This window comes from Empidonax traillii, unplaced genomic scaffold (assembly GCF_003031625.1).
Source record: "Empidonax traillii isolate 1590-97213 ecotype Southwest subspecies unplaced genomic scaffold, ASM303162v1 scaffold86:size2944007, whole genome shotgun sequence".
Taxonomy (NCBI): domain Eukaryota; kingdom Metazoa; phylum Chordata; class Aves; order Passeriformes; family Tyrannidae; genus Empidonax; species Empidonax traillii.
In genome coordinates this window covers 1,643,700-1,662,505 of record NW_020955279.1, presented here as the reverse complement: position 1 = coordinate 1,662,505, position 18,806 = coordinate 1,643,700, and the positions used below count along the sequence as shown (strand labels likewise).

Here is an 18,806-nt window from a genome sequence, read left to right as displayed (position 1 = left end):
GGGATAATCACTGCTCTTTTGATACACATTTGGGCAGCAAGAGCAGCTGTTGTGATAACAGCTCCATGGCGTGGAGAGGCTTTACTGTGACAACTCTCATTCTGTCACTCCTGCACAGAGGCTGCTGTCACTGCCTGTGACAATGAAGTTAATCCTACAAATGAGAAGCCCAGCCAGTCCTGTTAACGTGTCAAGTGTCACTGTGCCATAAACTTGTGCTAATGAATCTGAGGGCGAACGTGGCTCAGTTCTGAAAGATGATGCTGTGGGAGGAAAACCTTACCTACAGATTACCAGTGTTTCAGAAATACAGTCATTAACTTCCTACCTGGGTTCTGAAGTGCTTCTCAAATGCTGTTGAAAGCAGCATCAAACCTGGAAAACTGAGGAGCCCCCACTCACCCCATCGATCTCAGGAGAGGTTTAATCCATCATAAAACTGTAAAGGGTAGAAAAAGGAAAATGATGAATGGAGCTAATTTTTCAGTAGCACCTGCCTCCTTCACTGAAGTGTTTCATTCTGTTACTATTCTTTTTTTTTTTTTTTTTTTTCCTATGATGGATTAAAAAGCAAATGTTCCTTTGATTTATCAGTGGAAAGAGGCTGACTGGAGCACTGGGGCTGGTGGCACCGTGGTGGTACCAGGCCCTGGGCTGAGATCATCCAGCATTTCCTTGGCACCTCAATCCATCAAGGTCTCACCTTTATTCATCTGAATTCTGGGTCCCCAGAAGTGTTTCTGAGGTGTCTCAGTGGTATTTTGGAGAGTCCAGTTGCTTTGCATTTGAATGCCTGATGGATGTATTTTTGTCTGCAGCCCTGCACCAGGGCGTGAATTTGGACATCCTCACCACTGGAAGGGTTAAAACAAAAATAGAAAAAAAGCAAAGTACTTTTTATATTTTTTTTTTTGGTGTAATATTGACCTTTAAATACTTTCTAATTTTTTTTTCCTTTTTCCTTTTTTTTTTTTTTTTTTTTTTTTTTTTTTTTTTTTTTTTTTTTTTTTTTTAAGTGGAAAGGTTACAGTGTCCTAAAATACAGGTTGTCTGAGAACAGTCATCTGTAGCTTATGAGGTGAACTGGGAATTTGCATACACAAAGCAAATTGCCCACTTAATTCATTTGGTCCCACAAGGGAGAGAAAATAATTAGAATCCAGGCTACAAAATCTAGGCAGAGAATTGCCTTTCAGGTAACTGTCTAGTTTTCATTTGTTAAATGTAAATAAGCAACCACAAATTGCCATATGCTTTAACAAAATAATACTGGAGGAAGGAAGAAATTCTAATGTCTCTGAGTTACTTTTTTTGACTTTACAAGGTGCTGGAAGAATCTTTAATATTCCAGTACAAACCCAACTAATTGCATAGTGCTGGCAGGAATACACCAGTTCCTTGAGGGGATCTAAGTTTTAATCCGATTGTATTAATCTTGCCTTGAAACAGCAGAAGTAATTTAACCAGTCTTTCTGTCTAGTTATGGAGTAATCCATTTGGAAAATTGAATTCTGTAATTTGTAATTGTTTTCCAGGCAAAACTGTATCAGTAGCAAATGAAGTGCTTAAAGTATGACCACTCTGCTAATAACTGGCTGTTAAACATTTCTTTTAATGAATACCACAGCTTAGCTATGAATGAAGTGTCAAGTTCAAGGCTTTAGAAGAATTAAAGTAACTTGTCAGGATATTTTGATGTCTTCACTCCAATGCCACAAGGCTGTGGGGCAGGTTCATGTCCTTCCATATGGAAGGACAAACCTTGTGCCTTTGAGGGAAGGAGCAGCCTCTGAGGGTGATGGAAAACCTGAATCTCTAAATCTGGTGATTGTTCCTGGCACTGATTTCTTGGGGTTTTCTTTCACTTCTGAGCCAGTGTTGGGCAGTGTGTGCAGCTCTGGATGTGAGCAAGGCAGAACTGGCAGCTGATGGTTTTTCCCACAGAAGAAATGGAGATAGAGGTGTGGTTGTTAATTTTATTTATATATATACAGATACACACAAACATATATATATATGTTTTAATAAATATGTTAAAGCCAGCAGATCAAGGGAGGTAATTCAGCCACTCTGCCCCGCTCAGGTGAGACCCCTCCTGCAGAGCTGCCTCCAGCTCTGGGGTCCAAGCACAGGAAGGACATGAAGCTGTTGGAGCGAGTCCAGAGGAGGCACCAGGATGATCAGAGGGATGGAGCAGCTCTGTTATGGGGAAAGGCTGAGGGACTTTGGATTGTTCAGCCTGGAGAGGAAAAGGCTCCAGGGTGACCTAATTGTGGCCTTCTAGGTCCTGAAAGGGCTACAAGAAAGATGGAGAGAGACTATTTCCAAGGGTCTGGAGTGACAGGACAAGGGCCAATGGCTTCTAACTCACAGAGAGCAGTGGTAGATGGGATATTAGGAAGAAATTCTTCCCTGTGAGGCCCTGGCACAGGTTGCCCGGAGAAGCGGTGGCTGCCCCACCCCTGGAAGTGTCCAAGACCAGGTTGGACGGGGCTTGGAGCAACCTGGGCTAGTGGAAGGTGTCCCTGCCCATGGCAGGGGGTGGAATGAGATGATCTTTAAGATCATTTTCACAAACCATTGCATGATTCAATATAAAATTTTAGCATGTTATTTATTTTAGTAAGTAAGATGTGTGCAGGCCAGTCTTATAGGCAGAACTGAGTAGTAGCATTTTGCATTAAATGTTCCCCTGGGGTGTCCTGGGAAATGTTAGATGTATACTCATCATGGGGGCAATTTTCAGTAAGCCAAGACAGAACCAGAGTCCTCAATTAAGATTAAAACCAGTTCTCAATTAAGATTGAGAACCAGTGAATGTGGCAGTTGTGTAGGCAATAAATACTCCCTTGTGTTGTGTTCTGAAAGGCTCCCCATATCTGAGAATGGTGCACTAATTCAAACAATGGCTGGAATGCCAAAGATTGTTTTTAGTAAACTGTGTGTTTGCCATGTTTTTGAAGGGAATGGGAGAGATGGAAGAATTTTGTCTGAGTGCATCTGTCAGGGTGAAGCTCTGTCTGCTTGTTCTGTCAGCCGGGAAAAGAATGATGAATCCCTGTTCCTGGTTCAGAATTCTATTACCACACATCTCTGACAGCGTTTTAGTTTTTAATCTAATGAAATGCATTTCAATTATATGGATTGTCACCCTAATGTAAAGGAGGCTTGAGAGTAAAGAGGAGGAGACAAGTATGCAAAGGGAGGTCTTTAACCCCTCACAAAACATCCTTCGTGTGATTTCTCTGTTAACACTGTCTTAGATCTGATATTTGTGGTTTAGAATTTTAGAATTATGTTGATAAGTGTACATTATTTGCTAATCTCAGATAAATAAAACCTACATGAATTGAACTAATCATGAAAACACTTATTTTGCAAGAGCTTGGCAGGAGGAGAGTTATTTAAAAATGCAAAAAAAAAAGAAAAAAGAAAACTCGAGCCTGAGATATTTGCAGGTGTTAGATGCCTGCTCCTGACTCCTTTTTCCAAGAGCTGGTGAGGGGGTGTTTGCAGCCTGTCACTTCCTCGGTGTGAACTGGGTGCGAATGTGCCAGACAATTGGAGCCATCTGTTGCTCAAGGGTGAGCAACAGGGAGGTTGTTTAGTCACCTGGGATAACAGGAGTGTTTTGAAGCCCCTTGTGGGTGACACAGCAGGTCAAATAGGTGACATGTCCCTCAGAGGTGCAGGCGTGATGTGGAGCCTTCCTGCAGGAATTGCTTCTGGGCTAAAGCTGGATCTTGCCAGAAAAGCCATTACCGAAGTGGAGAGAATCTCTGGGCCTCTGAAAGTTGAAGGCAACTCCAGCCCCCAAAGGAAGAGAGGGCAGGTGCTTATTGAATGCTGTTTTATCAGACATAAAAGTCAGGTGCCACAAGGTTGTGCCCAGGACAGAAGGTCTGAAAGCTGGATTCAAGGGACCCTTGTGCAGGGTACCACTTGTGCCACTGGCCTCAGAGAGAGCCCCAGAATGCCAGATTTTGTCCCTCTGTGCCTGGTGCTGAAGGGAACCTTAATCTGGAACTCTATGGGAAGAGCCCAGAGTATGTGCATTTTGCTGCAGATGTTTGGACCTGGGTCAGGGGTCAGAACAGGGGCTGCCTGGCTGTCACCCTCCAAAGGGACATGCTTTGGTGGCCTCTTGTGCAGCTCAACAGAAGCCACCAGGAAACCTTGAGATGCATGTGAAGACTTTGAGGCTGTGCCCTGTGAAATGCCATTATACAAAGAGCTCTCAGGCACTCAGTGCAGCACAAAATAACTGAGGAGCTGCCAAATGGTGTAGCTAGATTTCTCCAAATATAAATACCCTTTCTTTTTCTCCCCCAGTTCACGGCTAAAACATGAACTGCAAAGAATTTGATGATCAGTAACATAAATGACATAATACTGTTGATTTCAGACATCACCCAAGGGGTGAAATCACATATGCTTTCCTTTGACCAGGGTATAAGCCAGGACTTTTGCTCTCCTGGAGGGAGCTCCCAGTATCTGAGAGGTGGCAAGAACGAATCTCATTCCCCATGGTTGGATTCAGAGCTGACCCAGTTCTGGGAGATCTGCAAGGTGGATGTGACACGTACAGTGTGCAAGGCTGGGAGCCTCTGGGTGGGCAGGGGTGAGCTGGAGATTGGAGTGCAGAGCCTGGAAAGTCCAGAATATCTCCAGTGGTACAGAAATGAGAGGAAATGGGTGGTGGATGTTCTGTGCCAGGGCTCATGTAGGGAGGTAGGGCAGGAATTGCAGCTTGCAGCCCTAATGAGAATAAAACATGACAACTTGGGGGGTTGTGATCTTAGGGATGCTGGGAGTGGTGAAGGCAAAATGTACAAGGTTGGAGTCACAGCAAAAGAAACAGTGATCAGGAGTGTCTGTAGTGCAGGCAGACAAAGCAAATGCTTTAATCTTGTCCTTCTCCTGCTCCCAGTAGGATGAGTGTGCTCCCATGTGGCCTGGAGGTGCCTGACTCAGACTGCACACAGGGGCAGGAGTGGTGCTGTTAGGGTGGGTTATTTTCCTCTCCCATCCCTGTGCAGGAGCCAGGAGCCTCTTTGTGAATTATTTTGTTTAATGTGTTCTTAAAGCACTGTCCTAAGTCCCTGGGGATGTGGGATGTCCCCCAGCCCAGGGCTAATGGGGTTCACTTGGTACCTTGGACACTGCTGAAAGTGCTTTTGGCTCCTGAGCCAGCACAGAGAGGCAATTCCCTATTCCCTGACCAGTGCAATCCTTTCCTGATCACACTCCTGATCCTCTCAGCATCCTCGGGATTCATTGTGCTGGAGACAGTGGGATATCCAGCAGTAGGAGTGTGATGTGCCTGATTTTCATATTGGAGCTTTCCATTAGCAAAAATCCAAAGTAGGTAAATGATTCATTTCCAAAATGTAAGACTACATTCTGCTGACTTGGGTAGTCGGAAGGTACAAAGCTTCATTAGCACATTCCCTTGCAGGAAATGTAAATGTGCTCAGTCTAAATGTCAAGGTAGTTGCTGTCCTGAATGAAAAAGTCTGGCTCTTTATTTCCTCTTGCATTTGAATCCACTCTTGTCATCTGAGAAAAATATATTGGAGCTTGGCAGCTGGCAATTTGTGCTTGACCTGTCATGTACTGAGCACGGTGGGAATAGGTTATGACAGATTTGTCGTATTTAGCAAGGAGTTTGTCAGTGTCTGGTTAGCACTGGGGGATGTGCTCCCATCACAGGATTTCCTGGATGAGCGGAAAAAAAAAAAATCCTCTTGGAAAATTAGGTGCAATTAGGAAGTCTCAGTTTTGACACTTCTCAAAAATCTTCAACCTGGAGGCTATAAAACCCCAAGTTCCAAATTTGGCAGCCCTGCAGAAGGTTTGGTGTGTTCCCCATGGGCTGTTCCTTCCATTATGTCCTGCTGCTTCTGCCCATAAAATGAGTTTCCTACCATTGGATTTGTCATTTGTTTTTATTTTGGAGAAGGGTTGCTCATGAACTGCTCTTTGTTCCCTCCATTCCCACTAAAAACATCTTTTTCAGGGGTCTTGTCTGAAAGTGGGATTTTTGGCTGTCAGTTCTCTGCTGCTGGAAGGGGCTGGGTAATAAATTGACTCCAAGAAGAAAGTGGCTCAGGATGAAATGCCAGAGAGAGGACACTGGTGACCCCAGGATGCTCTAGAGGAGGAGTTTCTGTTGCTGAAACCTTCAGCACTGATAACTCTTTATAATTCCTGAGTCTTATGTATAAGACAATTGCTGTGGTTTTTTTGTTTAGAGTTACAGCTGGATATGAAACTGTTGGGAGTGAAGTTGTTGTGTTGCACAGCTTTGCTAAATTATCAATCTTTCCCTCACTCCCCAACCCCTACTGTGTAAAAGAATCAGTGAAATATTTTCTGATAATGAATATTTAAATGAAACTTCCTGATTCCCTTGTTGGTTGCTAACCTTTACATTAAAATTAATTTAAATAATGAGGAATTCCTCCTCAGTCAAATTTGACAGCATTGTTTGTGGGTTGGGAGGGTGAAAAGTTGCATGTTACAAATAATAAAGCAACTGTGGTATTTACCAAAGCTGTATACAAGGTAACAGATCCATGTTTATTTATTTGAGGTACAAAAGCTGTTTTTCCAATCAGTATTTGGCAACAGGAATCTTTGTTTACAAGTCCAGTTCTTTAAAGCTAAACCACTTTCTAATAACTGAAACTGTTTTTTTGTTTGTTTGTTTGTTTGTTTTAAGTGGACCATTCTAACAAATCCTCAACTTTCCATCAAAAATATTTTAGAGAGCAGCTTTCACCATTCTACAACTTTGTCCTCCACGATGAAAGCTGTACTAGAACTTGCTCCTTCAGATGGGTGACTCCTTTAGATTTTCATCATCACTTCTCTTTGCTTCTGCTGCATCAGGTTGACCTTTCTCATGCCCTTCATGTAAATATTTATCTGACTGGAGTGAGCTTTGATTCCACCTCTTGGCTAAAATTCTGGGGTGGTGTCACACTGAAGCTCATGTGCAGACAGGAGAGAACTGCAGGACGTGGCTGCTTCATCTTCCAGGGTCTTCAGGAGGAATGTCTGAGGTGATTTCTGCCAAGGCTGCCTTTCTTTAAGAGCAATCACAGACCTGGTCGTGCTGTCTCACCTTTTGTCTTTCCTTTGCATAGTGATATAATTCTCTTCTCTCCTTGCCCAGTCAGTAATGGATATATCTCTTTTCAAGCTCCTAATTAAAATTCCAAATTGTGCTTTTCCAGGTCACAGAGCTCAACAATGTGAAGAATATATTAAGGATGCCAAAAAGCACAAAGAAACACGCTGTGGGGATTTATTTCAGTGATGACACCTCCAAAACCTTTGCTTGTGAGTCAGGTGGGTGAAATGGTAACACACATTAGAAAACATAAGAGCATTAATTGTGGAATTATAAATTATTATATACCTACACACAGATTTTTGGGCATTTATACAGAACTTGAGGCAGATGAGTGGTGCAAGGTGCTGCAGATGGAGTGTCTTGGAACACGGATTAATGACATTAGCCTTGGAGAGCCTGACTTGTTGGCATCTGGAGTAGAGAGGGAGCAGAGTGGTAGGTACATAAATGTTGACCTTTTAACCTTCTAATGGTATTATTTTAAAGTTTTTGAACTGTACATATGCATATTAGAAATAAATAGGAACAAATTGCTTCTCCAAGCCCTCCTTTCTGTTTTGTGGGGGTTGGTTTTGTTTGTTTGAGGGGTTCTTTTTGGCTTCTGTTTTTAATTGCTGCCAGAGATAATAAGTAAGGTAACTAGAATTGTTTTGGAGCAGCACTTGTCTCTCTCAGACAAGTTAGTTGCTCTTGGAGATGGGAACTATCTTTTGTTGTGTGTTTTCTTGTATGATGTCAGTGATAGAGCCACTTTGGCAGCATTGTAAAGCAAATAATAAATAATAGTAATTGCATGCAAAACCTGAACCCATGGCTCCTTCACTTTCCTATGCAAATTAATTCGTTAGCTGCACAAGCAATGTATTTATCATTGCACACAATTTTAGTAGTTGTTTGCAAGTACCAGGATTGTGCTGGTGCAGTTCTCTTCAGGCTCTGAAAGCACAAATGTTTGGGTGCAGCATTCTGAGTGCCCCAGACCTGGAGTTCATTGAGTACTGGAAGGAACTGAGTCTTTTCTTTTGAATTAGTTGTTCTAAGTGGAAATAAGATCATGTATTAGAGCTGGAAAGTAGGAAATTCCTTGAATGACTTGCACATGTAACGAGCAGGGATTTTAGACTAACCTTTTGTTTTTCTCCCAGAGAGATTCAATGTGTATTTGATGCCATCCCCTAATTTAGATGTGCATGGGGAATGTACCTTGCAGATAACATTTGAGAATATCTGTCTTTGGGACATCCAGAATCCCAGAGTTAAACTCGTCTCTTGGCCATTAAGTGCCCTCCGGCGCTACGGGCGGGACCCCTCGTGGTTCACCTTTGAAGCAGGGAGGTAGGTTGGGGTTTATTTTATTATTATATATTGCTTTTATTTCCTGGTGCTGCTGGGTGGTGCTCTGGAGCACTTCTGAAGGGTGTTGACCTTCAGCCAGAGGCCAGTCTGGACCTGCTCCTAAAAGAGTAAAATAAATGTGTCTGAGGATGGTGTGGGAGAGCTGAGATATCCCAGGGGATGGCAGGGTGGAGGGGGACAGTGGTATATGTTACTGTATAGAGTTATACTTGAATAAAGCAATATATGAGCCCGAGAACTGGATGGACAGACCTGGGAAGAAGAGGGGAACATCATTCCAGAATTTGTACAATGTGGATCATTGGGCACAGAGTTATGGGGTCTGTACCAAGAGAAGGGGAGTTTTGTCTTGAGGGCAGTGAGTGCCAAGTTGTTTCCCAAAAGCAAACGAAAGGAGAAGGGACTCTTGTTTTCCACCGATTTTTGTTGGTTTGTTTTTTGAAAAATGGATTTATGAGAAATTTGAATGCACTTCCTTGTTTTAGACACGCTCTGTATTGCTCCTGCAGCTTTGTTGTAATGAGCTGAAGACTTTGGCTGGAGTTGGAGCACTGGGGTTATTGAGCTAAACTATCAAATAATTGTCAGGGGATAAGATGCTTTATTTTAGATAAGCACATTAAATAATTACAACAGTTAAAGAGAAACAGATCATACAATTAACTTATCTGGGCAGGGAAAAGGCATTTGGATTTCCATCCTCCATATTATGCAGGATTTAGCCCTCTTGGGGAGGAGAAGGAATACATTTTCATTTAGCTGATAATGCATCAGGACAATTCAATTGGGACACAGAGGATTTGTATTTATTGTTTCAAGTGGAAGATAAAACTGTGCAAAACTCATTACTGGCAGTGTTAAAAGTCTGAAGGGGAAAGACAAATTAATCCTACCTGGCACAGATTCTAGATGGAGTCTAAATATAAAAAATCTGGGTCTGGTGTGTGAACTCTCCAGAGCTTGTGATAGATCAGCAGTGCTGAGCTGAGTCCCTGGCTGGGACAACACAAATATGGTCTGAGATTGGACCAGAGCTGCTAAGAACCAAGGGCAAAGACTTTCAAATAACTGTGTTCTCTGTTTCAGCCAGCTTTGTTTCTCACTGCCTCTGCAGTGACACTTCTAGAGCAGCACAGGAAAGTTTTGCTTGTTCATGGTGACCTGTAAACTTCCATCTCACACCTGGATCCTTTCTGCTCTTGCTTTGGCAGGATGTGTGACACAGGAGAAGGACTGTTCATCTTTCAGACCAGGGATGGGGAAGCAATCTATCAGAAGGTTCACTCAGCTGCTTTGGCCATAGCAGAACAACACGAGCGTTTGCTGCAGAGTGTGAAAAATTCCATGGTACGGCTGCTTGTTAGGCCTGGTATTCCAGGCTGGAATATCCAACCACCCATATGTGACTTCAGTGGGATTTTAAGTTTTGATTTACAGATTCTGATTGTTGCTCTTATTAAATTCTGCTCGATTTTAAACTTCAGGGTAATATGTATAACTGCAGTTCCTTTTCAAGAATCAAAACAAGAGGGAAACTTAACAGTCCTCGATCTTTGTGTTTGCAAAGCTGTCAATAAGTGTGAATTGATACAGAGATAAGTGCACATTCTCATTAGTTTCCTTTGATGAATCAGCATCATGAGTTTGATTGGAAGCATTTCTCATCAGTCTATTTGCAAAATGTTGTGGCTCCTGCTCAGTTTTCCATTTGCTAATTGGTGTCTACACAGAAGATTTGGTAATAGTCATATGGTCCACGTTAAACCATGGGGGAGGGTTAGATGTTTGCCTGATCTCTCAGTCAATGTCTGTTTTCCACAAGTGCTTTTTGTATGTAAAACTTGGTTTATGACACACATGACTGGTAGGAAATATAGAAGTGGAAGATGTAAAACTAACAAAACAGATAGTGAGAGATCTCCAAAAGCTTTATGTCTAAGAGAGGCAGTTTTATGACTTGCACCTAATGTGTTTCAGGATCTTATTAACTTCTAATTTAAATTTTTGTTTGCTTATGAAACCTGTAGAGTGAGAAGGAATGTTTTGTTTATCTCGTTTCTCAATTGGTCTCTGCACTCCAGGACTCACAGGGTGACTCTGGCAGCAAAATTAGCAGCCTGAAGATAACAGGTTTTCTGGAATGTATAGAATGCCCAGAACTGTGAAAGAACTTGGCTATAAACAACATCTCTATTCCAAGCTGTAGTAATCTGCAACAAGTCCTTTCTTCTTTCTCTTGCTGTAAACATAAGCACTGCTGTTATCCATGTCTAATCCTTTCAGTAATTCTACTGTCTTAGTTTCAGGGATAAGTTGTAGTAATGAGTTATCCCAGTATTAAGTGGATGAACCAGCTGGGATAAAACAGAAAATGCCATTATTACTGTGAAAATTTTAGGAAAGATGAGAGTGGATGTTGAAGGGGTGGAGAAGGGAACAAAGTGTCTTAAGTACCTGGTGTTGTTTTGTTCTTCCACCATCTTTGCTGGGTTAGGCTTTTGTTGAAAACCAAGAACCTTTTAGTTCTAATTAACGGAAGGAGTTCTAGTTCAAAATTATCCAAAACTGAGACAGATTGTTAGATGATATAAGTGCTCAACAGTGACTAAATTAAGCAGATTAAAATTAACCTAGGCTAGGTCAGCATAACTAACATTTGTATCCACCAGGATCAGAAGTGATCGAGTCACCTGCTGAGAGCACATCTTCATTTTCAAACAGCAGGGATCAGTTCTGAAGCAACAGTGAACAGGTTTACAGGCAATTTCATGTTTGTTGGCTTTGCATTTACGAAATAGCATCTTTATTAGATGATGTCTGATGCTGCACTGTAAAGTTTCCGTCTTAGAAATGCCAATAGGCTCCACAGATGCAGAGATGCTGTAGATTTCAATAGGCAGCAGCTGCACAACCTCTCAAAGCATTTTCAATGAACGACCACAGTCCCTAAATCTAATTTTATAGACCCTAGAGTGCTAAGTAGGGAATAACAACATATTCCTGATGAACTGAAAGTCTTGTAATTTAGTAGCAGAACACAGTTGTTTCAGAGGAGTCCATGTGCCCCTCAATATGAATTTCCCAACTCTGCCATAGGAATATTGCCTGGTTCCAAAATACTCACTAAGGCTTGGTGGCTCCTCTGGGGTTCAAGATTCTAAATCTGGGATTCAGATTTAGAAGTTTAGGCAGAGGACTGTTATATCAGTGTAGAATTCCTGTGGCTTATTTTGCTGATTACAAAATATTTCTCAAGTACCTCTTTATTCAAATTGATTGATTTCCCCTGTGTTTTTCTTCTGCCTTTGAACACCTCAATGAGGAGTTCATTTCAGAAGCTTGTAATTCATCCTCAGCTTTCTGTATCGTTTCTCTCTCCAAGAATTACTTACTCTGTGTGGATTCTTTGTATTAGTGAAGCTTGAGTTGTTATTTACAGAAGGGGTAAGTAAAAGAAGAAAGTAGGAGATGTGGTGGTGAGAAATGAAGTCTATACTGAGTGTCTTCTGTTTGCTCCTGGAATCCTGACCACTGCCACATCACTGGAGTGATTATCCAAGGCTGAGGGGAAGGTTTTATTAAGCTACCTGAGGGTTCCTGCAGCCTGTGCAAGAAAAAGGAAAGAAGAGAGTTGAATATCCCATGCTGACAGAGTGAAATAAAGCTGCCAAGTTCTGCTGAGAACGTGGGCTCTGATGTGTCTGTCACCTCCCTGGCAGTCACTCCCTCACATCCAGTATGTGCTTCAGAGCGTGACTGGAGCTGGCTCTGGGTCCTGAGATGGGAAGTGGGTGCAAAGCAGCTCCTGGGATAGAACCTCACCCTCACACGTGCTGCTGCTTCGTGCCCAGGTCTGAGCACGTGCTCACCAGTCGGGGACCCCTCCACAACTGGGGGTCGCTTGTTTTCCTTATCGGTTCATCCACAGATCTCTCCTTTTTGTCTTTTAAAAGAGAAGAAAAGCTGGCTTTGCTTAGTGATGCATGAAGCCATTCTGGTCATTTGGTAACCCATCCCATCCCAAGTGTTTCTTTCCTTTCACTTTTGCCTTGCCAGACAATGGAAAGAAAATACGTCTTCGGGTTATATTTTCTTGAGGATTTGGTTGCCATGAAAACTGATGGGAGCAGTGGTGTGATTTCACTGCTCTCTCTTCAGGTTGCTTAAAAAAAGACGTTACAACCTGACACCTCACTGAGAACAATAACTGTGAACCTCACAGTCTTGGCAGCTAAAGATCTGTGCTTTATGGAAAGGTTTTTTCAGCCAGTTTCCTGCAGCCTTCCCTGACTCTTCTTCCCTCTTGAAGGGGGCACTTTGCACTTGTTCCATCTGATGTGCCCCTGACCAGGCTGGAGCCTCTGTTAGCTCTGGCCACTTCCACAGACGTTCAGAATTAACTCAGAATTAACTTCTAGAGTATTTATCATTAGTGCAAGACAGAGAGAAGCCAAAACAGCAGCAATATGTTGATGCCTCTTAATCCCTGAAGTTGTTTCTATTACTTGAGCGGTTTATTGTTTTCCTATAATGAACTTGGAAATGTTTCTTAAACAATTATTGTTCAAATTGATTTTGATCGATCTGGGGGGATTTTCTTCCCAGCAAAACCACAGTGAGTGCAATCTTCTCCAAGGGGGAGGGGGAGGGGTCTCAAGAGGAAGATTTGCCTCAAGTATAAGTTGTCCTGCAAAATCTTTGAAAATTAGATTGTCCAGCCTGAGGAAACCAACCAAACCTAACAAATCTTAAATCATCTTTCTTTTCTTTCCTTGTGGAGCCACATTCATGGCTAACCTGAGAGAACACTGGTGTGCAGGGGCTTTTTATTAGTTTTTTTCTTTGTTTGTTTGTTTTGTGGATTTTTTGTGGGTGTTTTTTTTTTCAGTATTTTTTCTTAATTTTGGCAATTTTTAATGCAATTTTGCCGATTTGTTAAGGTGGGATCCAAGAAAGAAAATGCTTTAATCTTTCCTCCATGAGCCCCAGGACTTCTAAGACCCAACACCCTGTGTTTGGCCCAGAGCTGGTGTCACCATCCAGGTGACAAGAAGTCAAGAGGTAGCGCAGCAGCTCCTCAGCTGCTCCTGACAGTGCCTGGGAGTGCTCCATCCCCTTCCTCCATGGGTCTCTTGTAGCATCCAGAGCTGTGGGGTGGCTTTGGGTTGTCCCTCTCAGCTCCTCCCATCTTTGTGGTGTGGGTTTAAGCATGACCGAGCATCACCTGCTGCCTGTTTTATGTGCAGGGGTGCTGTGTTTGAGTCTCTCTAGGGATCCTGATACCTGCTCAGCTTCATTCTCCTCCTCCTCTGAGCAGAAGTGGGTGAGGGTGGAGATTTGGTGCCCTCTGGTTATCAGTTTATTAGTTGTGTTAATGATGTGTGGAGCCACACATCCCGCCTGGCTCCAACCTGTGCCCAGACGTGCTCCAGCATGTCAATGCTGGCTGTGGGGCCTGCTCCCAGCTCTGGGTGCTCCTGTGGCACAGAGCCAGGGCATTAGCAACTTATCCCTCCTCGTTGTGTTGCCACAGAGATGCAGTAGGTTAATTGTGGGAATGGAATCAATCACCATTAAAGCCGCCCGTGCTTGCAGGCCGAGGTGGTTTGATGAGATGCTGTGTATTCAGCACAGAACATACTAATTCTTATCTTCAGCTCTGGAGTTTTTAATTTCTTCTCCTGCTGATTGAGTTCAGGCCCTTCTCTGTGTCATTATTTAGTCTTGCTCTGGCTGTGTCTCTGTTGTTTTTTTTTTTTTTCCCCAAGCCAGCCTGTTGGTTTTTGCACTGCTGCTGACGGCTGAACTATTGCTCAAACTGCCTTAGCTGGCTGTCCAGTAAATGAAACCTCCACAAGAGATATCTACAGCTGAGAAATGCCATCCCTGATTGGTATTCCCTGTACAAGATCCCTGCTTGTTTGTTTCCATGGTGCCAAGGTGTGTGTGTGTGTGGTGACACTGCAAAGGAACTGTGATAAACACGGTGTAGGTGGGTCCTGGTGCAGTGACTCACATCCAGCTGATGTGGAGGGGGGTGTTTTCAGAGCAGGATTTGAGCTGGGCTTGATTTGGTTTAGTTTTACCTTCTTATCACAGGTGCCCACTGCATGGAGAGGAGGTTGAAGGTAGAAGGCACCTCTGAATAATTAAGAAGTGAATCTCTTTGGATACACCCAGCCCTCACCCCTTTTCTGTCCTTGTTTTGCCTCTTTGCTTGTGCTCCAAAATATGTAGATTTTCTTCTAAAGGGTTCTGTCACCTCTGGTTTTGTAAAACTAAAATGTAAAACTTACTTATGAGGATAGTAAAAAACTGTCTTCATAAACTAGAAAAGTCTAGTTCAGCCTTGGAATGTTCAAATGGTGTTTTCCTGAGCTTTGGGAGGAGAATTTCACCTGTATCCTCAGAGAGTTCACAGATTATTCTTAGTTGGAAGGGGCCCACAAGGATCATCAAGTCCAACTCTTAAATGAATGGCCCACAAAGGGATTGAACCCACAACCTTGGCTTTATTAGCCTCAGGCTTTAACTAAGCTTATCTCAGGTTTATTCTGAAGCTTCTGATAAAATCCAAATATTTTTATCAGCTTGCACATACATCTTACTGAATTCACATAAGAAAAAATGCCTTAAAGTTCTCATGTATTTTTGTGTTAAATCCAGTATAAATAGCAAGGGGCTGTGATTATGTAAGAAAATGTAGCTGAAGGCCATGTATGGAGGGGTAAGTGTGGGATGGGGCTCCCAGCAATGCACTGCAGCCCAGGTGCCCTCCTGAGCACACTTGGATGTGCCGTTCGTTTGAGTAATCTAGATGAAGGGTGCAGTTATCCATGTCCTGTTGGACTCCTGTGCCATCCAGCTGGCAAGTTTCTCGGCTGTAGGAGAGGGGAGATGAATAGAAAATGCCTCAAAACAAACTTATCCTCACACATGGAATATATCCAGTCAGGTTCTCCGTGTGCTGGGGCTGTAGTTAGCTTTGGGAAGTTGCTTGTGTAGCTGGGAAGACCCTCTGCTGGCTGTGCTGCCAAAGGGGGAACACACCAGCACTGTCCTGCCTTCTGCTGATCCCTGGTTTCTATTTCAGCTGCTTGGGTTAGGACTCCCCTCGGGGGAAGCAGGGCTTGCCCAGGACCAGGGGAGCACCAAGGTGAGCTGTGGTGTGAAACAGCAGCGTGGCCTCCTAACCCATGGTGTGTCAGAGACTAACCAGTTAGCCCTGGCTGCTGTGGAGACTAACCCAGTTAGTCCTTGCTGCTGTGCAGGGGGCAGAGGGAGGGAGGGAGAGGCTGTGCTGGTTGTTGTGTTAGAACTTCTTGCAGGCAGAGGTTGTGCCGTCTCAGACCGTGTCCTTCGTGTCCCTTTGCAGCTGCAGCTGAAGCTGAGCGAGCGTGCTGTATCCCTCAGTGCCATGGTGCCCCTGCCCCGCAGCGCCTACTGGCACCACATCACCCGGCAGCACAGCACGGGGCAGCTCTACGGCCTGCAAGGTAAGGGGGGGTCAGGGCACAGCTCCTGGCACTGCTGGGGCACTGCCCTGTCTGTCCATCCCACTGGAGGGTGATGTCCAGGCTGAGCCACCTCTGTGGGGCTGAGGGAGAGGAGGCACCTTCACTCAGCTTTAGGTCGGGAAGGCTCTGCTGAAGCCTGGGCAGGACAGGACAGGGCAGACAGAGGGGTGTAAACCCAAGGGACTGTGTTCAGGGGCTCTGTGATGCTGCTCTGAGCTGGGGCACGAGGCTCTGTGCTGTGAGAAGTCACACTGTGCCCCCCACCCTGACCCCCTGCAAGTGCTCCCCTTTTCCCCTCAAACAGAGAAATGTCGCAGGTGGAATATCTGTGGTACCAACAGCCAGGCTGATGTGAGAGTTTTACATATACAGAAAACTCAACCTTGTTGGGATGGACAGCTTGGCACAGGGGTTCTCATCAGGAGGTTCTCCTCTTCTTACTTCCCATTTGACAGGTTTTTCTGGCCATTTCTACAGGATGGCCAGTTACCAAATGTGCCCAGTCCTTTCTGCTGCCAAACCCTTAGCAGCACCTGATTTTTTGCCAGACTTAAACCCATTTGGCTCCCCTCCCCTTTGGGTGGCTGCCTTGTGCTAAGAGTGATGCAGCCTTCCTTGTTCATTTTTTGTACTTGCTAACATTCAAACAAAGCAATAACATCCTCAAAAACAACTGGGTTAGGGAAAGTAAAAGGAAATGGCCGTGATAAGTCATTTTAGAAAACTGTTTCTTGAGCAGCTGCAGTGCTGCCACCGTGCACTGCAGTGTGGCCCAAGGGTGGGCAGGTGTCTTCTCCAAATCTTCTTGCTGCCAATCCAAGGGGCAGCACAGCTCAGTCCCCTCATGCCTGAGCACCTCTCAGGTCTGCAGAGAGGGAGGGATGCTCCCACTGGTCCCTCTGTGGTCACCAAGGGACATCTAGTGGTTCCTGAGTGCCTGGATGGGGTGGGAGGGACCCCACTGTCCCTGCAGGCAGGAAGGCTGTCAGGGAAGCATTTCTGCCCTCCAAGTGTTTCAGAGAGCGTTTAGAATCTGAACTTCCGTCTCCTGAGAGAGTGGAAATCACAGCACCTTGTGTGTGTAAGTGATGCTTTGTGCTGGTGTCCCCAGAGGCACCTGGAGTAGGAGCTGCTGGTGCTCAGACCAAAGTCAGCATTGTGTAGTTCTGTGTGTTTTCAGGATTAAAAGCCCGAAACCATTTTTTTTCTCCCCCTCCTCTCATATAATAGGAGCTTCTCAAGGAATAATGGATGGTAGATTTTTTTTCATTTGTTTTTAATATAACCAGTGGAGTTTAGCACCTCCAGGACACAGAATAGCATCAGCTGTGATTAAAAATTACAGGCACTGGCAGCCCTGACCCATGTAGCCATATTCTAGTCTGCTCCTCTGATTTTGCAGGAAAAAATACTAAAAAAAAAAAAAAAACTTTAAAAAAAAAAAAAAAAAAGCCTAAAAGGGGATACTTTTCCTTGTTCCTTTTTTCCAACACTAGAGGGGGCAGGCAGCACGTGGAAAGCCCCAGTTAACCAGAGGAGGGATGAATAAAAAAGCAGGATTTACGTGCCTGTTCAGATTTGTTCAATAAATTAGGGCATGGGAAGATGAGCTGCTGGTGGCAGCCTGTGGCACACGGGGACAGGGCTGCTCCACTCTGTGACACAGGCAGTGCACTGGGCTTGCTGTGCCTTGCTGTGAAGCCCTTTATTAAAACAGTAATTCAGAGCTGACACAAGACAGACTGTATGGGCACAAACCACTTGGTTTATATTTAGAAAAATAACTTGCTTGTGAAACTGGGAAAAATGGAGCCTTAGGAGAGGCTGTTGTCATGAGAAGGGGGTAAAACTCTTTGTGGAATAAGTCAGTTGAGCAGCCAACATTGGTGCTCCCAATATTATTTAAATTAAATTAATATTGCATTTAAAATGCAAGTTCAGAGCTTTAGAAAACTTAATTTGCTTTGTACAAGTTTCTGTTCTGAAGGAAACGGTAAGGAAAATCTGAGTGCAGATGTTTCTGAGATGGAGCAGCAGATGAAGCAGGGGATAGGTTTAATTAAAATTCTGTGATGTGAAGTTTCCATAGTCCTGTGTAAAACATGACTGAGGTGCCTGTGTCTTACTGAGGGTTGTTCTCTTTTTTTGCATCTGACTTGGTGAAGATGTTTCCAGCCCAGTGAAGCTTCATCGCACGGACACTTTTCCAACCTACAGGTCAGACCATCGATAAAAGACTGTAAAGAACTCCACAAACTCTTGTCCTCTGACCAACTGCCCCAGTGGATGACAGTGATGATGATGATGACGATGATAAGGATGGAAATGTGGAGAAGTTCAGGTTGGATGAAAGATTCTTGCAATACAGAGGATTTTCTAAACTTTGACAAAAGCGGAAACCATTACTGGGGAGAGGAACAAACCCAACAAATCCCTCTGATGTATCTTTTATATCTTACAGTTGGACAGAGAAGAAACCACTCCCTAAATCCTTCTGAATGATTTTGTATGATAGGTATGTTGTAAATATGTGAGACTCTCCTGTGGTAGTGTGGTTCCATTTTGTCTCTTACAGCTGTGTGTTCACTGCTGTGTCACCCTTGTTTGTGGCAATGCTTATCTTTAGTTATTTACATTATTGTTAACCTAATCTTTGCCCTTTGGAATGGTGGCCAGTTTTAAGCAGCTCTTGGATACAATTTTTCCTGTTTGAAGCCTGATGAAAAGACATGAGTGATTTCTTTTAAAAGCACCCTCTCTATCTTCTCTTTCCTGTATTTATTTCCATCTCT

General features: G+C 43.8%; 1 protein-coding gene across 3 annotated transcripts in view; it reads left to right on the top strand.

The window, feature by feature from the left end:
* Positions 1-18,560, top strand: part of DOK5 (docking protein 5) — a 40,768-nt gene extending 22,208 nt beyond the window's left edge. Inside the window, exons 3-9 of one of the 3 annotated variants that reach the window (XM_027881274.1) lie at positions 7,242-7,356; positions 7,457-7,576; positions 8,326-8,476; positions 9,709-9,844; positions 15,591-15,653; positions 15,873-15,993; positions 18,180-18,560. In XM_027881274.1, coding sequence (XP_027737075.1) covers positions 7,242-7,356; positions 7,457-7,576; positions 8,326-8,476; positions 9,709-9,844; positions 15,591-15,653; positions 15,873-15,993; positions 18,180-18,247 — 774 coding nt within the window. In that variant the 3' untranslated portion in view covers positions 18,248-18,560. Of the gene's footprint in view, positions 1-7,241; positions 7,357-7,456; positions 7,577-8,286; positions 8,477-9,708; positions 9,845-15,590; positions 15,654-15,872; positions 15,994-18,179 lie in introns of all 3 variants that reach the window. The other 2 variants (XM_027881273.1, XM_027881275.1) reach the window with 2 other exon arrangements.
* Positions 18,561-18,806: the final 246 nt, after the last annotated feature.